Source organism: Ciona robusta, chromosome 4, assembly GCF_009617815.1.
Source record: "Ciona robusta chromosome 4, ASM961781v2".
Classification (NCBI taxonomy): Eukaryota; Metazoa; Chordata; class Ascidiacea; order Phlebobranchia; family Cionidae; genus Ciona; species Ciona robusta.
This window is the reverse complement of record NC_143238.1, coordinates 5489987-5505953: the sequence shown is the minus strand read 5'-3', so window position 1 is coordinate 5505953 and position 15967 is coordinate 5489987. Positions and strand designations below refer to the sequence as shown.

Genomic DNA, 15967 nt, shown 5'->3' with positions numbered 1-15967 from the left:
TGTCAACCATACTCAACCATCGAAACACCATTTTATCAACACATGATCAACACACATATATATAGTGGTTAGGGCCGTTGGGGGAGATGGGACACCTTTTCATTCTATTTTATCGTCCTTTTTGGTAGTAAATAAGAAACGTTTAAAGCATTATAAAACTGTATCCTCACGACTTCCACAGACCGTTGTTAGTTGTTTAAAAAAACGATCAGGATATTTGGATATTATTTGCTAAGGTGTCCCATCTTCCCCCGCAGTAAGACATGAACCGTATACCAATTAAAACACGCAGCACAAACCACTGTCTTTATTTCCCCACATGTGTGTACCATAATTATAATGGGTGCAGTGACTTCAATGTAATTTCTTTTTAATTCCTTTCTTCGGCGATTCAGCGAACACCGGAGTTCAATGCTAGCACTGAAGGAGGTGCTTCGGAAACACGAGTACGTAAATATTTATATAGCAATATACTGATAATTATACGCAATCTTTTGACTGAATTATTAAACAAACTTTTCTTTCAATTTACAATTTTTCATCGGCGCGTCATGATTTTTCACATTTTCATTTGTCATAATATCACTGTACGGTCATTTTCATCCATCCATATACAAACGTAGAGTTCATACACATCACCTGCTATGTAGTTAACCTCCATCTAACGTCCAAACCTCCACTAATTTATCTTTTCTTCTCCGCTGGCTCCGTGCAGTGAGCCGGACGACCCGGAACCGATAAACTCACAACGGTTCGACCTCCCGAATCCACAACTCACTTTAGCTGAGTTTCTGTCTGCGTGAGTCATGCATGCATCTCGGTGTGCCGTGTTTGATGCTACATGTCTTATGACAAATGCATGTCCACACGTCTTTGTTTATTCCCATTCACTTTTGTTTATTCCTATTCACTTACCTTAACTAAGCAGTTCTTTGCACCGTGTTTTAGTAACAGTTTTTGGGTGGTAGTCACTAACTCTCGTTCTGTCTCTTCTGACCTCTAACTCTTAACCTGACTTTCCAATTAAAACTTCTTCATACGTCAGCCCTGCTCCTTTCTCGGATAAGGGAAACTCCCAGCACCCACCCCCAGTGCCCCCTAAACCCGCAAGCAAGAAGCTTCTCACTCGGAAAATGAGTTTTCTAGAAAAAATGCGCAACAGCACAAAGAACAAACCGAAGGTATATATACAGAACGTCAATCCGGATTATGTTTTTTTCTAGAAAAAAAAAGTGTAAAACGAATATTGAACTTTAGGAGAACAGCGATAATTAGTTTTGTATGTTAAATGTAAATCCATTCAAAACTTTTGGTATTTGTACATTCTTTACATACCTCTAAATTGTTTATATAATCCGCACTAAAACGAATGGCATATTTTCATTCATTAGGTCAAAGTGAAGCAACTAGCGGAATTGAAATTCGGGATAAGCAGCAGACAATTAGAGGAGGAAGGTCGGTTATATTTAATTGTTGGCTATTTAGTGACAAATGATCAATTATCTGTCGTATTTTTAAGTAGCTTTTGAGCCCAGTGACTGCGATGTAGGCGGTAATTGTTGTTTGTGGAGTGTTTTCTTTTGTAGATTTATTAGGAACAATATTTGCGTTCAGAGCATAGTATTCTAATATAGTTCATAGGGATATTCCAAGCGTCGGGTTCTTTGTTAATGTATGTCAAATTCTCGTATAAATAGCTTCTGTTTTTGTCTTTGTTTAGCGGCAGCTTTTTTAGACCAGTCAGCGTTGTGTTTCAACCGCTGCTTTCCGTTCTATTGTTGTTGGAAAGTGCAGCGAAATTAACCGAAACACGCCTACACAATAGCAATGCTATTACTCAGTTGCTTATACAGCCGCCCGACGCTGAAAACCGCACAATTAAACCTACAGAGTGGTCACATTATACGCTTTATGTCACTCTACTTCTATTCAACAGCATACCACAAAGTGGGAATTGTAAAGTTGATATTTTTGTATCAAATGATCAATTTTGAACAGTGGTTGTATTACAGTAGAGGCACTTAACGTTTTCGACTCTTTTTCGCTTTTATTTGTTCAGTGCGTGTCTGTAAGTGTCAGACAAAGGTCTTGAGGCTCACAGATCATTGAACTGTGGTATATTTTCCATGTTTCCCCCCTCTGATATACGTCTGATCTCTGACACAAGATACACAAATGTTGGGAAACTGCGTCGTGTTATGAGAGTATCAAAACTTTCCCATGGCTACGTTTAATCGCCTATCGCTCAATCTCCGACTTTTACTCTGGTACACTTTCGCTTACATCATCTTTTAGTGGGAATGTAAATACAATATCGAGGTTAGAGTTAATTCGTATCTTTTACACATGTTCTCCCAAAGGTCGAAATCACTCTTGGTTATCTACGTTTATAACGAAACGAAATACGAACTTGGTTATCGGTCCACGTCCCACGGGGACTTTTACGGCCCTATTATAAACCATTACAGAGTAAACACAGCGTATTATCGCCATTTAACTATTCTAAACACCTTTGAACACAATACAAAACATACTCAATAAACCTCTGCCAGCGTTCATTCTTCTTTATGCCCTTTCAAGTCCCGTTTCGGGATGTCAAGTTTTATTTCCTTGAGACGCAGAATTCGGTCGTGTTGTGATAACGTGGTTAGGTACATCGATCGTTTAACGAAGTTTGGTTCCTTCCAACTGCGCCACCATTAAGCATAGCTCGTGTTCTTACATGTTGCAGACAGCCAGTTTATGTTACTGCCTCAGGATTAACAGCTCTTACATAGGAGTTCGTTTAACTGTTATTTAATGTAGCAACTTTGGCAGCAAAGAGATTTATTTTTAGTTTCGTGCGTCATTAGGTGGTTCGGTATTTAATATATGACGATGCATATTTTACGTGAAGACGTTGTCAGTAGTGAGTCATGCTTCAGAACGTATTTCCCCTCTTTGCTTGCCAAGTTATTGCATTGCTTTTATTATTAGCAAACTATTAGCACGCACGCGAAGAATTTGTAGAAAACGAACGTGCCCTTTAATACTGATGCGAATGCATTTTTTCCCCTTTTTTTACCGGGTAGTAATAGGTTTTCATAATAGATAGCACATGCATGCCTAAAACCGGGCATGGTACTGTACTCTGACTTTAGTTATGTAATGACAGTGTTTAATTATTTGTAAACAGATTAGAAGCTCTATCGCAACAGGAAGCCTTGTTCGGCACCACACGTATTATTTACACGCAAGCATTTCGCTGCACTAGGCTATAGAGTGCAGTAACCGGACAGCTGCACTGCCAAACGCTTTTCATAAGCAGAAATTGCATCGCGAATCTACTGTGTATAAGCAGCTGTAAGCGGATATGATTGAATGATGGCGTAGTGTTAGTTATTAGGGGTTTACGCTTGTTATTGTTGTTTATATGGCGTGTAAAAGTGATTTAATTACCAACAGTACAGTCGGTGTAGCGTACGTAGAATTAGCAGGGCGGTAGTTATTTCTTTGTGTCGACTATTAAAGCTTATTGTAGATTCTGTAGGCTTAATATGAATAATAAACCAAGACGTTGGTATAGTTTTGTTTCCTCGACTTGAGCCTTTGTTCGAGTATTTAGAAAGTGTGTATATCAGTACAAGCAGCATAGTGGTTGCCGTATGTCAGTGTCGTTCTTTACAATCTCCACTGACGCACTGCGAGCTCGTGTTGGTCGATTGTTTCCGTTCGTTTTGCGCCGAGCGTCGCACTCGGTCCGAGTACTGGCCTGTTGCATTGCCGCTTCACTATTATTAGTCCCTGATAGCTTCCGAGGCGCATGCAGAGTCGTTTGCAATCCAAGACTAGTTTTTACCAAACCTGCGCTCCCCAACGGCCACTCGCAGTTCAGCAAAACTAGAAATAGATTTGTTTTTCCTTGCGTTGTCATATATTGGCCCGGTTCGTGCGGTGACTGTCTGTGGTTCCACCACTTTGATTGCAGCCTCAATTGCCGCTATCTCTCATTGCTCATGTTACCGTCTGGCTATTAAAAGTGTTTGCGCATTTCTATGAAATAGAGACGTATTACCATATACTCATATAGCAAGGAGGGACCTACGCGTGTGAACTTTGCGTGTTTCGCTTCATTTGAGGATAGAGTGTTAAACACGTCTGTTAGAAGTTGAGCGTGGCCGATTTTCTCGCTCCGGCTTTTCGTCAAAACAAAGCGCGCTGTTCGATATTATTTTAACAGTGCGAGGCGGGGAAGGCGTCGTCGATCACAGAGGTCGTTAATGAAACTTCAATTTGCCACGCCAAGTTATTTGCTTCATCGCTAGTGAGGGCGTCAGGTCAGTTAGTCCTACTTATCTGCCTCGTTCTGCCGCCAACCGCAGTCAATTTACTTGTAAGCCCTGAATTATTGATATGTTAATGATGTTATTTAAAATTTCTGGCTCCAGGGGCCAAGTAACAAAATCAATCGAGATTCAATGACAGTCAGCGTATGTTTTATTCATTAGAACGTTGTCACAGTCAAAGCTTACGATTTATTCGAAGGTTAAATGTGTGTGGTTTCCGTAGACTGTCGCAGAGGACACTTAACGAGATATAGCATAGACTGTGTTAAAAACGTATGTTCCGGAAATGTACCGATGGTGCTCAGTGATGCATTAGGTCGTTTTACTGATTGCGTCAAATAAGTCAGCCTTGCTTCCGCGTGTTATAAACGTCAGAGTAATTGCTTATGAGGGTGCAGCAAATTCAAGCGCTCAACTATTCCGATTTATAATGAAATCGGTTGCTTTGCGACTTTAAAGCGGTTTTCAAATCGGAATGGTTTATTGCCGGACCTCAATTGCAGGTGCTAGAGGAGTACGCCCATCTCGAGTGAGCTATTACGGAGATTGCCGTTAGCGTTTCTGATCAAGCCGCCTTGATTTTAATCCCACGTCTCTCTCGTGTCTATGAGCCTGCGATACCAGTCTACTATACCAGGTCGTAGTGGAAACTTTAGATGAGAAAGAAACTCAGCTACCGCAACTTAGTTATGGATCCGAAGAAAAATCGAAGGGAATCAATATCGACTAAATTGTTAGCTTCTGACTTTCGTATTTGGTTCGGAGTTCGGCTATTCTGCTGGATTACTGTTGTCCGGCGTGTTAACGCGCCTTAGCAAGTTAAATCTTGGCCCGTGGCTACTCAGTTTTAATATGCTAGGAAAAGTGACGTCATACCACTCATCCAATTTGGAGTGACGAAATACGACGGACGAGTTTTTTTGCCTTTTTCGTCAACTTCTGTCCACGCTGCGTGTGGTGTATGTTTACAGCTATTATGAATAACACACTCCACGGTATTGTGCAATTAAAGTAGGGGGTGTTTTTTTATTATTGAGTCAACAAAAAGTTCCATTGACGAATGTACAACGCGACAGTTTCGTTTTCATAAGAATATTATTGATTTTGAGCTTCAGACGTTTTAGAGAAACGATAGTTTTCAGAGACCGTGATCCAGTATATCGAAGTGTGATTGAAATAACTAAGTTTTCGAAGCAGAGGCATCATTTATCTTGTTGACTAGTGTGTAGAACAGAAGTTAATGTATGCATAGCTACAGTGCTACAAACGTGGATAGGTAGAATTAGAAGTATAGCATTTCGCCGACCCGCCTTCCCTCTGCCCATTGCGTGCGCGAGTGCTGCTCGTAAAGTGACCTTAAATTGCAAGGTCAAACAAAACTATACGTTTTACTGCGCACCCGAGTAGCCGGGCATTTTAATACTGCCTTTCATCGTTCACCAAGTGACCGGTGATGCTCTGAATCCGTCGCACGCATTTGTGTCTGGGCCAGTGGCCTCGTCTTTTCGACCCTCTTGTTTTTCACTATGTAATATTTTGAGTGATTATGTAATTGGTTTTCGAACCACACTGCCCGTGCGTCACATCTCGAAGACGTGTGTCGTGTAGTGTGATTGCTCTAATCTTACAAAACAAGCGGTTTAATTGTCGTTATGTAGGTTTTACATAATTATTAAATTACCTGGCGACGACCGGTTTCTAGACAGACGCTATACGTTTAGTTTTATGCAATCATTTTGTCATATTCGGTTAGAAATCATTAATATTTGTTGCTTTTCCACCATAAACTAAAGTGATCAAGTGCAAGTGATATAAAGTAGAAACTTATGGTTGTAATGACGGATACTGAGAATCAGCGGCCGTTTACTAGACGCTTGTCGAGTGGAAACTTAAACGGATTATCCCAGACTGGATTAAGAAGAAAGAAAAACAGCCTCGCGTTCCTAAACGTCTTCCAGAAGAAGTCGGAATCGGAACATGAGCGTCGAAGCTCTTCGTCTGGATTGCTTGATTTTATTCGAAGGAAACGTCTGAACAGCAGCTCCAGTTCGGACTTTGACACGAGCGGTTTGCTTTCACCACATTGGGGCTACCCAGAATGCAATCAAGACTTCAAACCACCGAAAAAGAAGAACAATTTTCACACTTGGAGTTTACGTCGCAACCCCCCGCCTAATATAAGCGAGCTGCAGGAGCCGGTTAATGATGTGAACGAAAACATCTCCTCGAAAATATCCAACGGTTTCGCGACCATGACTTTAGGCCGTCGAACTCGGGCTCGACGTGCAAAGCTAACCAACTTTGCCTTTGAGCAAGCCAACTTATCTGACCCTGTTGAACCAAAAGCAGCTGATACTCGGCAACCTTCCTTCGTCGGTCTATTCTCCAGCGAAACCGACAACTCCGAGTTCATTGAGATAAACTGCGACCCAAACAATCATAGAAACTCGGTCGAATCATCAGATAACGACCATATGAGCGTTGGCAGCGGGGAAGGGAAGCAGAAATCTGCGCTATCTCGAAACCCGAGCATTGCGTCCAGAATTTCGTCCAACCCAATGCCCCCAAGCCCCAACCGACCGCCCTATTCCCCGGCTAAGGACTCTCCTCGTTTCTTCCGCCGGATCAGCTCGACTCTGTCGCCGCACGGTCGCCGTAAATCGCGCCGGGCTCGTGAGATCGCCGAACGCGACGAGCTGATCAAGGCGCGCCAGGAGACATTGACGTCTTCTAACTCGGACGAGGATAATGTAGATTCTCCTTTGTCAGACGACAATAACGAAGATGTATTCACAAACTGGGATCACCATCAGCATGCTTCCACCTTACCACGAACCAAGAAAGGTAAGACTGAGACCATTCAACAATTCAAAAGTTCAAAGCGCATGATGCACAGAATGAGTTTAGTTACAGGAATGTCGTGGTTTTTTATCCGTAATTCATATTGTGTATGGGCAGTTCTGTTATTTGCCCAATAACTCTCTCGGGTGTGGCGGCGTTTTGTAAAATTTGTAAAAGAGCGAAGTATTGTCACGTAGCATCATTATAATTCCCGCTATGGGTATCTTTCAACGGGGAATGAGGCCACACACGACCGTTAAAACGTCACGTATACCTGGTCGTCAATTCTCCGAAATACGTAATTTAACCATCGCCGCCCCTCAAGCTAATATACACGTCTACGTAGCTCTACGTATTCTGATATAATTTCCTATTTTTGCGCAAAGTAATTAGCTCTATGAATAGCGTCACGGTCTTCGTATTAGATAACGATCATTCGTACACGGAATACGTTTAATTTCGTCGTGTTATTAATGTAAAAACAAACAACACGCAATAAGCGTGACTGTATACCTGATGCAAATGCGTCTTTTAGTTTGCCTCTTGTTGCATAACAAGCTTGTTGTTTGGTTGTTGATTTGCTTACGAAATAAGCGTAGTTTGCTAATATTTAGGTCTTGAACAAAACGTATGTTTCCTTATACACACGTATATAGTAGGATTGGGGAAGATATGATACCTTTTCATTCTATTTTCTCGTCCTATTTGGGAGTAAAAAAGAACATTGAAAAAATATAAAATTGTTTACTCATGACCCAAACAGACCGTTGTTAATTGTTTAAATGCGATCAGGATACTTGGCTATTATGTGCTAAAGGTGTCCCGCCTTTCTCCACCCCACTGTGTATGTAATGTCAAATTAGAATTATTAATTAATAAATATTCGTTTAGTTACCACGCAGGTTGCAATATGCGTGTAGGTGCAGCGTAACATTTACCGATCATGGAAAATAATGTGCCCGTACGAATGGTGAAATCAACCGAGCATGACAGTAAACCTGGCCGTCCGGTGTTTTTCAGTGTTTCCAGACTTAAAATTCACCCAAAACCCTTTTTCTTGTATAACATAAAACCGTTCAGTGTTGACCATTACTATTTCAAATATATTGTATAAATTACAAGTAAATGAGACCGGAAACACTGTAACGTTGTTGATCAAACGCGAACTCAAACGACATTTCTTTAGTTGCCGCCATTGGTTTGAGTTTGGTGTGTAATGGCTAAACTCAAGGTAGGTTTCGTAGCAACATGGATATTGTTTTACGTCGGTCCATTGCAAACTTTCGTCGCGACCTTTAGGTTATGTATTCGATTTGTTATGTTAACTGTGTCGGCCGAAAACCGCTCACACATCCTGTGTAGAAGCCAAGTTTTAGTTGAGGGTTGACCCAACTCGTTAAAATTACCGGAGACAGTTTCGAGACGTTTCCTGCATTTTAGCTGCGTTTTGACAACACTTCAGACATGGCAGCTTAATGCACGTTTATTAAGACAGAGTATGTACTGGTAGACAAAAGAATTGTGATTACAGTTATTAGAAGAAAAACGTTTTAGGCTAAATTTAATGTTTAGCCTTGCTTCTCGGTAAGAGGATTTCCCTATCACGCAATCAGTTTTGTCTGAAACGTAATTCCGAATTCGTGTTCGGTCGAATTACCCAGCAGTCAATTCTAGAAACGGCTATCATGCGATATTATACTTCAGGTGGATGTAACATTAACTCCGCCCGATTTGCGCCGCTTAGCGAATCGTCTTACTGTGTTGAAAGTCCCGGCCGTTGTTTTGGACTAGGTGAGTTCATTTATTTGTAAAGCCGGCAAGCTTCGGCAGCACACACCCATCTTCATTGTTGTCTCTAATCCCTTCGGCACCGGCGACATATTTTTTGAAGTTTTTTTTTTGTTTTCTCTCGGAAACCCGGCACCTTTTGACTGTTTAAGTTCGTTGTTGACACAAAGCAATTTTAACTGCAGGAGCTTTCTTATGGGATTCGGTTTCAGACTGCTTGTTTTGCAACAGTTACCCCGCCAATGTAGATAACAATTTGAATGCATCTTTTGTTTGGCTGGTATACAAAATATAGTTTATTTGTTGTTGAACTACCGTGCGCAGAATGCATATCGGAACCCTTTTTTTGGCTGCAATAACCGTGCAGCCGCTAGTCAAGCATTGTGGTGTAAATTAAGATACCATGAACTACGTAATCGAACATATGCATGGATGTAATCCACCAAGCACGACGATTCACACAGACCTGTAGCGAAGTGCGGGCACGGCCAAAATGAATCGGCCTTTCCCAATTAAATGTAGTTAAACAGACATGACGCAAGCTTTGTCGCCAGATAGCATCTAATTATCGCTTGCTGGCCACCATAGCCCGCCAATATGAATCTATATTCTCCCGTGTACTGTAATGGCCAGCGGTGAACCACGCCTCCGGTTTTCCTTGGCCGTAGACGCCGCTTTTTCAAGATGGTATTACGTGCTAGCAAACGGGGCGACCACGCCGACCACTGAAATAGGATCTTACCTATACGGCTGTTGCGCAAGGCACCACAGCCAGGTAGCCGTTTAGTTCACTTCTGTTTTCTGTATTGTTCAGAGGAGAATTACAGCGGAACCAAGTAGGTAGAACGTTTTCTAAAAGCTTTGCCCGCAGGATTTACATACAAGGTGTTGTGTATTCTAGAAAGTATGTACCAGAGAAAGTTTATCTGAAATCAGTCTTATATAAACGTGAAGTAATATTTTATTTGTAGTTAAGCCAGAAATAGAGAGGAAACTTTACAAGAAAAAGGGGAGTCCTTATAGCAAAACTATGATCATTAATTCAGTTTCGTCAAATTTTAACTTAAAATGAACCTTTGAACTGTTAAAGGTCGATTTCCGTTTACATTTCAGTCTATTGATTAACGTAACCCTTGCACTGGCTTAATCGGTCTATGTTGACAATGATAACCACAGTGCGGTCTTAAACAATTAAAATGCTCGTATAACCTCGCGTTGTTTCTAATTGTTTTAATTACCCTGTAATTGTTCTTGGTTACGAACCCACAGATCAGCATGAACGTATTCTGTAAGCAGTTTTTTACTGATCATATAGAGTATAGTGGGATAAGAGGGGACACCTGCAGCACAAAATAAAGAGATACTCTAATCGTGTTTTAAGCAAATAACAACAGTATATTGGAGTCGTGAAAATACGTTTTTTTTTAATTCTTTGAATGTTCTTTGTTCACATGGAATAAAAAGGTGTCTCCCCCCACCCTACTATAGTTGGTACTTTTTTGTTAGTCTATAAATAACCTTCGATATTATAAGAATATGAGTCAGAAACCAGTCAAGTGTGAAGTTCTTATAGGCGAGTTGTGTATACTTATTCAGCTCCGTTCTAAATTTAGTGAAACTGTTATATTTTCAGCTTGTAGTCAGGCCAGGTCTAATATAATATAATGAGCTTCTACTTAAAACTTATTGAAATTTTATTTTAATTTCCATTTCTCTAGAACAACGTCTATAAACAAATAAATAAAATGTTCCGTCGCTTCCAGTATATGGTTTGATTTTATGTTAAACTTATTGACCAACTTTGTCAGGTTTTTTTTTTGTGGATTTGTCGCCCACAATTCCCTCCCAAACAGGTTTAGACCGCCTCTGATCCATCAAAGGCATAAAGCTCCATTATATAACATGTATTGTGTGATCGAACCACCTTTCATGTACTCGGTCTATTCTTGTTTTATTTAGCCAGGCGCTTATAATAACCTTTAGGGCGTCATGGGGCCGTGTCGCTCACGCCTATACTCGCTTGACGTCATAATATGTTCCACGCACGTAACGGTAGCTGGTTCCGAGAAGCGTCCGTCACCGTATTCGATACTTCATAATTGGCGGCTACGAAAGATGCTTCGCGTGTAAAACTCCCGCCTTCTCAATGTCAGTTATTTATCGCCTGCTTGTAATGGGGAAATTCCATTCGATACCACGTCCGTCACCACCACTGTTTGATCGCTTAATAACCAGTAATCAAACGTCTGGTTTCTCAGCATGAGCCGGGAAAGGTATTTGACCTCGCAGCAGTCGTCATAGCAACGTTGGTGAGAAAAAGTAGCACACAGCTTAATGGATTTTAACAGCACGAGGTCTGTAGCTCGGTGCTTTTTAACTGTTCAGCTGTTGTATAGGAAAAAAAACTAATGTTTTACAAAGTAGTCGCCCTTATATTTATATATATTATGTCATGATGTAATCAAACCAGTACTCAGTAGCACTTACATGTGAGAGCAGTTGTAGAGAAACAGATGGTATAAAGAGAACTGTAATGAGTAAGAAGAATGTCGCACCACAGCGCGTAACACGTGACTGTGGATATGTAAACTATGACGTAATGTAACCGTACTCATTTTCGACTCCCATGTCAATACTTGATCATTCTATCTCGACCGCAATTCGGACAAAGGTTGCCTCATAAGAAACATAGTTTCAATACGGAAAGGCAGGATTACGTATAGTCTACGCACACTTTGCTAAGTACTTCTAGGTTGCAGTTGACTTCAGAGTTTTAGTTCGTTTACAGAACGTTAGAGTAGAGACCGAGCTGAATTGAATGCGGTGCTCAACATAGCTAACCTATTCTTTATTGGCTTTAAAAGCTCGTAGAAGCCCATTCAACGTTATTAGTAAGTGTGCTCAAGGCAGACATTCCGTATCTTTTGAATCGCGGTCTACAGTCACATAGGGGCATGAAGCAAACAGAAATAGCGCAGTCGCTGTTGTTTGCTCCTTTTGCGGATCGAAATGGTAATTCAGCCTTATATGGCAAGCCGGGCTAAATTTCATGTGCGTCAACGACATAGTCTTCGTGTTTACACCCATCGCCGCATCCGGCATGGCTGGTTTTCTATCATGTCTGGTACTGACTATATGGAACTTAAAAGTTTCGTGCACTGTGTAATTCATGGTAGAATTATAGTTGCTGCGTTTGTATGTGTGATTTAGGAGGTATTGCAGAAATAAGGTTGCATCAAATTCAAATAAGGATAGACTTAGTTTAACAATGTGTAGGGAAAACACTGAAAACAGTATTTGTGAACTATGTAGAGAGTGACCTTGTAAAGTAAGTTCTGTTAACACAGGCAACGAAGTTCGCCTTCTTGTTAACTCAGTGTAAATGATCAACCTTTAAGCAATATATGGCTCATGTGTGCAAGCATTCAGTTTCCTAGAAACCGTATTAATGGTTGATTGGTAAATACAATGTGCACGGTCTGTTTTTGTCAGACTTGTGAAATTTACCTTCAGTTTCTCGCGCAAATTTACCTTCAGTTTCTCGCGGTTTTTCCTTGTGCAGCGTTGTTTTTCGTTGTTACGATTCCGTGTATTTTGTGGCTGGATCGCGCTTTTATTCATTATTCTAATGCCAATACGGTTGTAAAATATGACGATCCGTGCGGTCGTGTGTGCTCGGGTAATGGGCGCGCCGATTGCTCTGTGCAAATATTGACTCTCTCTTCGTACATTGGTGCCACAAATGCTTGCTGGTAAGGATACACTGTCGGTTATCTGGAGCGAGTACAGAGCCTTCAAACTGCGGTTACGACCACAAAGGAACAGAGGGCGTCGAGATCTGTTCATTTCGTCAATACCAGCCAGTTTTGCTCGCAAATTTAACGAGGGATAATAATACCAGTTAGAGGCAGCTCGCTTTTAGCCCAGGGCATTTGAGCATCAGACACGTTCAGCAGTTTCCAATTCGCTGACGAATCAATAGCGTGTTTGCTTTACCTCACCGTGAGGTTGTGTTGATTGAAAAGTACCAAGGTTCACGTCAGGTCGAATCAAATTGCTATCTCAAGTATAGGAAACCCGATCTCCGCTTCAGACGTTATGACACAGCGTCCTTGTAAACGACGCCGTGCAAGTATTGCTTCAGAAATCGACTCGCTCTGCCACGACAGCATGCAGTCTGTCAGTATGCAAGCGTGGGAACCTAGGGTTTGTCGCATCAGTTTCCTTTTAGTAAACTTGGTAGGCAAAAAGGTAAACCAACAAGTTCGGCGCCACAAGTGCCCGGATATTTCATGACTATTGATAATCGAATTCCCGCAATACCGGTACACATTGGACCCCGATATCTTCCGAATTATTTCGCTGTTTGTTTATTATTTCAAAGCCACATTACACCGAGAAAAAATGCAAGAGAAGCTAACATACTTTCACCGTTTTCCATAGAACGTTGTATCACTCAACGTCGGGTATTTTTCTTGTTTCATCGTCAGGGAAATTACAGATGCGCTGCAGTTCTTAGTAAACCGACATTTAACATGTTCTCGAAGTGATTGACAGTTGACGTCACTAGCTCAGTCAGGGCTCCCTTATTCGTTGTATTTCTATGTAGACTTCTATCAAACAGAGTTGCAATCCTTCAGTACAATGTACATACAGAAAAAGTCGCGATTTCGTAGAATCTTTTTCGGTATTTTTCAACGGTGCAGCACTGTTAGCAGAGCTGTCAAAACGACTTGACGTCAATTCAGTTTGAATCTAATTGAAATTCCACCGTTATCGCCCACATTTCTCCCTGTCTGGCAAAGTTGCTGAAATTCCAGGCCGAATTGTATTCATTTAATATCTGTAGAGTCAGGAATTCGTAACGATGTCGCGACCATGTTAAGCGATGCCTTTACAATGTAACGACACGTCAATCTACATTTATGGAATTCTGAAACTATTTTAGACTCTTCCCGCGGCTTTATTGATTTATTGTATTATTTACCGAAATAAACGCGTGACAAGGCCTCGTAAAAAAACGAGTGTTTCCCAATATAGAAACCAACGTTACACGTGATTAACTAACACCTGTATCTTACTTTCCCAACCAAAAAGTAGTTTATTATTCCCTTCTTCGTCTCGCCCTCGTGATAAGACTCACAGTTAACCTTGAGAAAGTAATTCGATTTTAACGCTTCTGTAGCGCATACCTGATACCAGGCTTACTGTGTTTGCTTTTCGTTCCCACATCTGCGCCTGTAAAACAAAACAGTGGAAAAAATGAATTAGAAAGTGCTGCTTTGTGTTTAAGACAGAACTGCGTAAGTTACACTTATAATGATTAGCAAAAAAGCAGTTGTATGATTTTGCAGATCAGTTAAGTTATATAATAGGGTGGGGGGAGGCGGGACACCTTTAGAACATAATATCCGAATACCCTGATCGTGTTCAACTAACAAAGCTCTATGGAAGTCGTGAGGAAATGGTTTTATAAATTTTTAAAATTGTTTTGTTTACTACCAAGTTTGTCCCATCTTCCCCCCCACCATGTGCCTGTCTGACAAGTATACGAGTGTCACAGGGTTTAATGCGAGTTGGTACAAGCATAATCGACATATATTGTTTACTCAAGAGACTTGCGCAATCGGTACAAGACGAGTGGTTAGGTATGGTGCCATCTTTGTTGTAGATACTGGCGACACGAGCGCTGCTTGTGTTTATACACGTCGTGTTTTCGCTGTTCCAGGGATCTAATTGCAGGATTATCTTCATACGGGTGTATGTCCACAACACATTTAGTTCCAAGTAAACCTGAAAGCAGGCTATACAACCACCGCTAATTTAATATTAGTAATATGGTAAATTTGATTAAAACTCAGAAACTGCTCAGTTGAATCAGCGACGCATTCATGTTTTATCAGAGTTAATTGCAAAGGCAGCTGACTATACGGTAAAGAGAAAATCACTTGAAACCACTGGCGCTGGATCGTCCCTACTTGCTCTGTGTACCATCAATATTTAATTGGCCTCCATGGAATACAGCGTCGTTACATTATTTACAAGTGACGTCACAATGCCACCGTATGTAGTATGACGTACGACGACGTAGTTATAAAAGTGAACGATTGTATAAGGTTGTTATGGACATAGTGGTCAGTGCTATGGTTGCAACAGTGAATTTTAACCTTCTGAGGTATAAGTGTATAGTAGCTGTGAGATTGAGAGTATTATTATATTAGTTCTTGTTTCTTGGTACTATTGTGTTTTTTCTTTTAATTTATTAAGTTGGCTTGTTGTTTTCAGAGCTACGACAATCATAGTGATTAGTATTGTATATTAATTAGCATATTACCAACGCTGTTTGTTGTCTTAGCAGAATTAAAGGTAAGCTAAAGGCCACGCTCATGTCGCAACACATTTACTTCGACCTATATGTTTTTTAACAAAGAAAACAAGGTTTCATGCTCGCCGTGTTCATAAACAAACTGCCTTTACTTTGCAGAAACATACGAGTCAACCGATGCAATAAAAGAGAACAACACTTCCAAGAACAAGTCGAATAAGGTGAGTGTTGTTTTGGTAAGCGAGAATAAACGCTCGTCGTCGTGTAAGCCGATTTAGTTGCTGTCTAATTACCTTCACGTCGCTCACGTGGTGCCGCCAAAGAGCTATGTCTCTATTTGCATTAATATGCTCATGCAGTATATTACTAGATCGACTCATTCGATTCCCCGAACGGTCAGTCGCCCCCATTACTCCATATAAAGTAATTAATTTACCGCAGCAATTACTCTTCTATTTATAACGATCGGTAAATATGTTTACGGCAACGGTACAAGGTACGGGCCATTCATTGCACTATCTGCGATCGAAGCAGCTTCAATTAGCTGCTTGGGTTGCAACTTGGCATTCCTAGTTTTGGACGAATTCCGTAACAACTAATGCACCGCACGCGAATAACTATTATCGAAACGCTTCATATTTTGCAGCGATTGTACGTCTGTTCGTGCCAGGTTAATATGTAAATCGAA

At 41.0% G+C, this 15967-nt stretch overlaps 1 protein-coding gene across 7 annotated transcripts in view; it reads left to right on the top strand.

Annotated features, from left to right (window-relative positions):
* LOC149737022 (rho guanine nucleotide exchange factor 28-like) overlaps positions 1-15967 on the top strand; it is a 40356-nt gene that overhangs the window by 12118 nt on the left and 12271 nt on the right. For 4 of the 7 annotated variants that reach the window (XM_089876976.1, XM_089876975.1, XM_089876979.1 and 1 more), the window contains 5 exons: positions 396-446; positions 716-799; positions 1046-1181; positions 1392-1455; positions 15439-15500. In XM_089876976.1, the coding sequence (XP_089733102.1) occupies positions 396-446; positions 716-799; positions 1046-1181; positions 1392-1455; positions 15439-15500 (397 nt within the window). Of the gene's footprint in view, positions 1-395; positions 447-715; positions 800-1045; positions 1182-1391; positions 1456-6075; positions 7170-15438; positions 15501-15967 lie in introns of those variants that run through there. The other 3 variants (XM_089876977.1, XM_089876978.1, XM_089876982.1) reach the window with 3 other exon arrangements.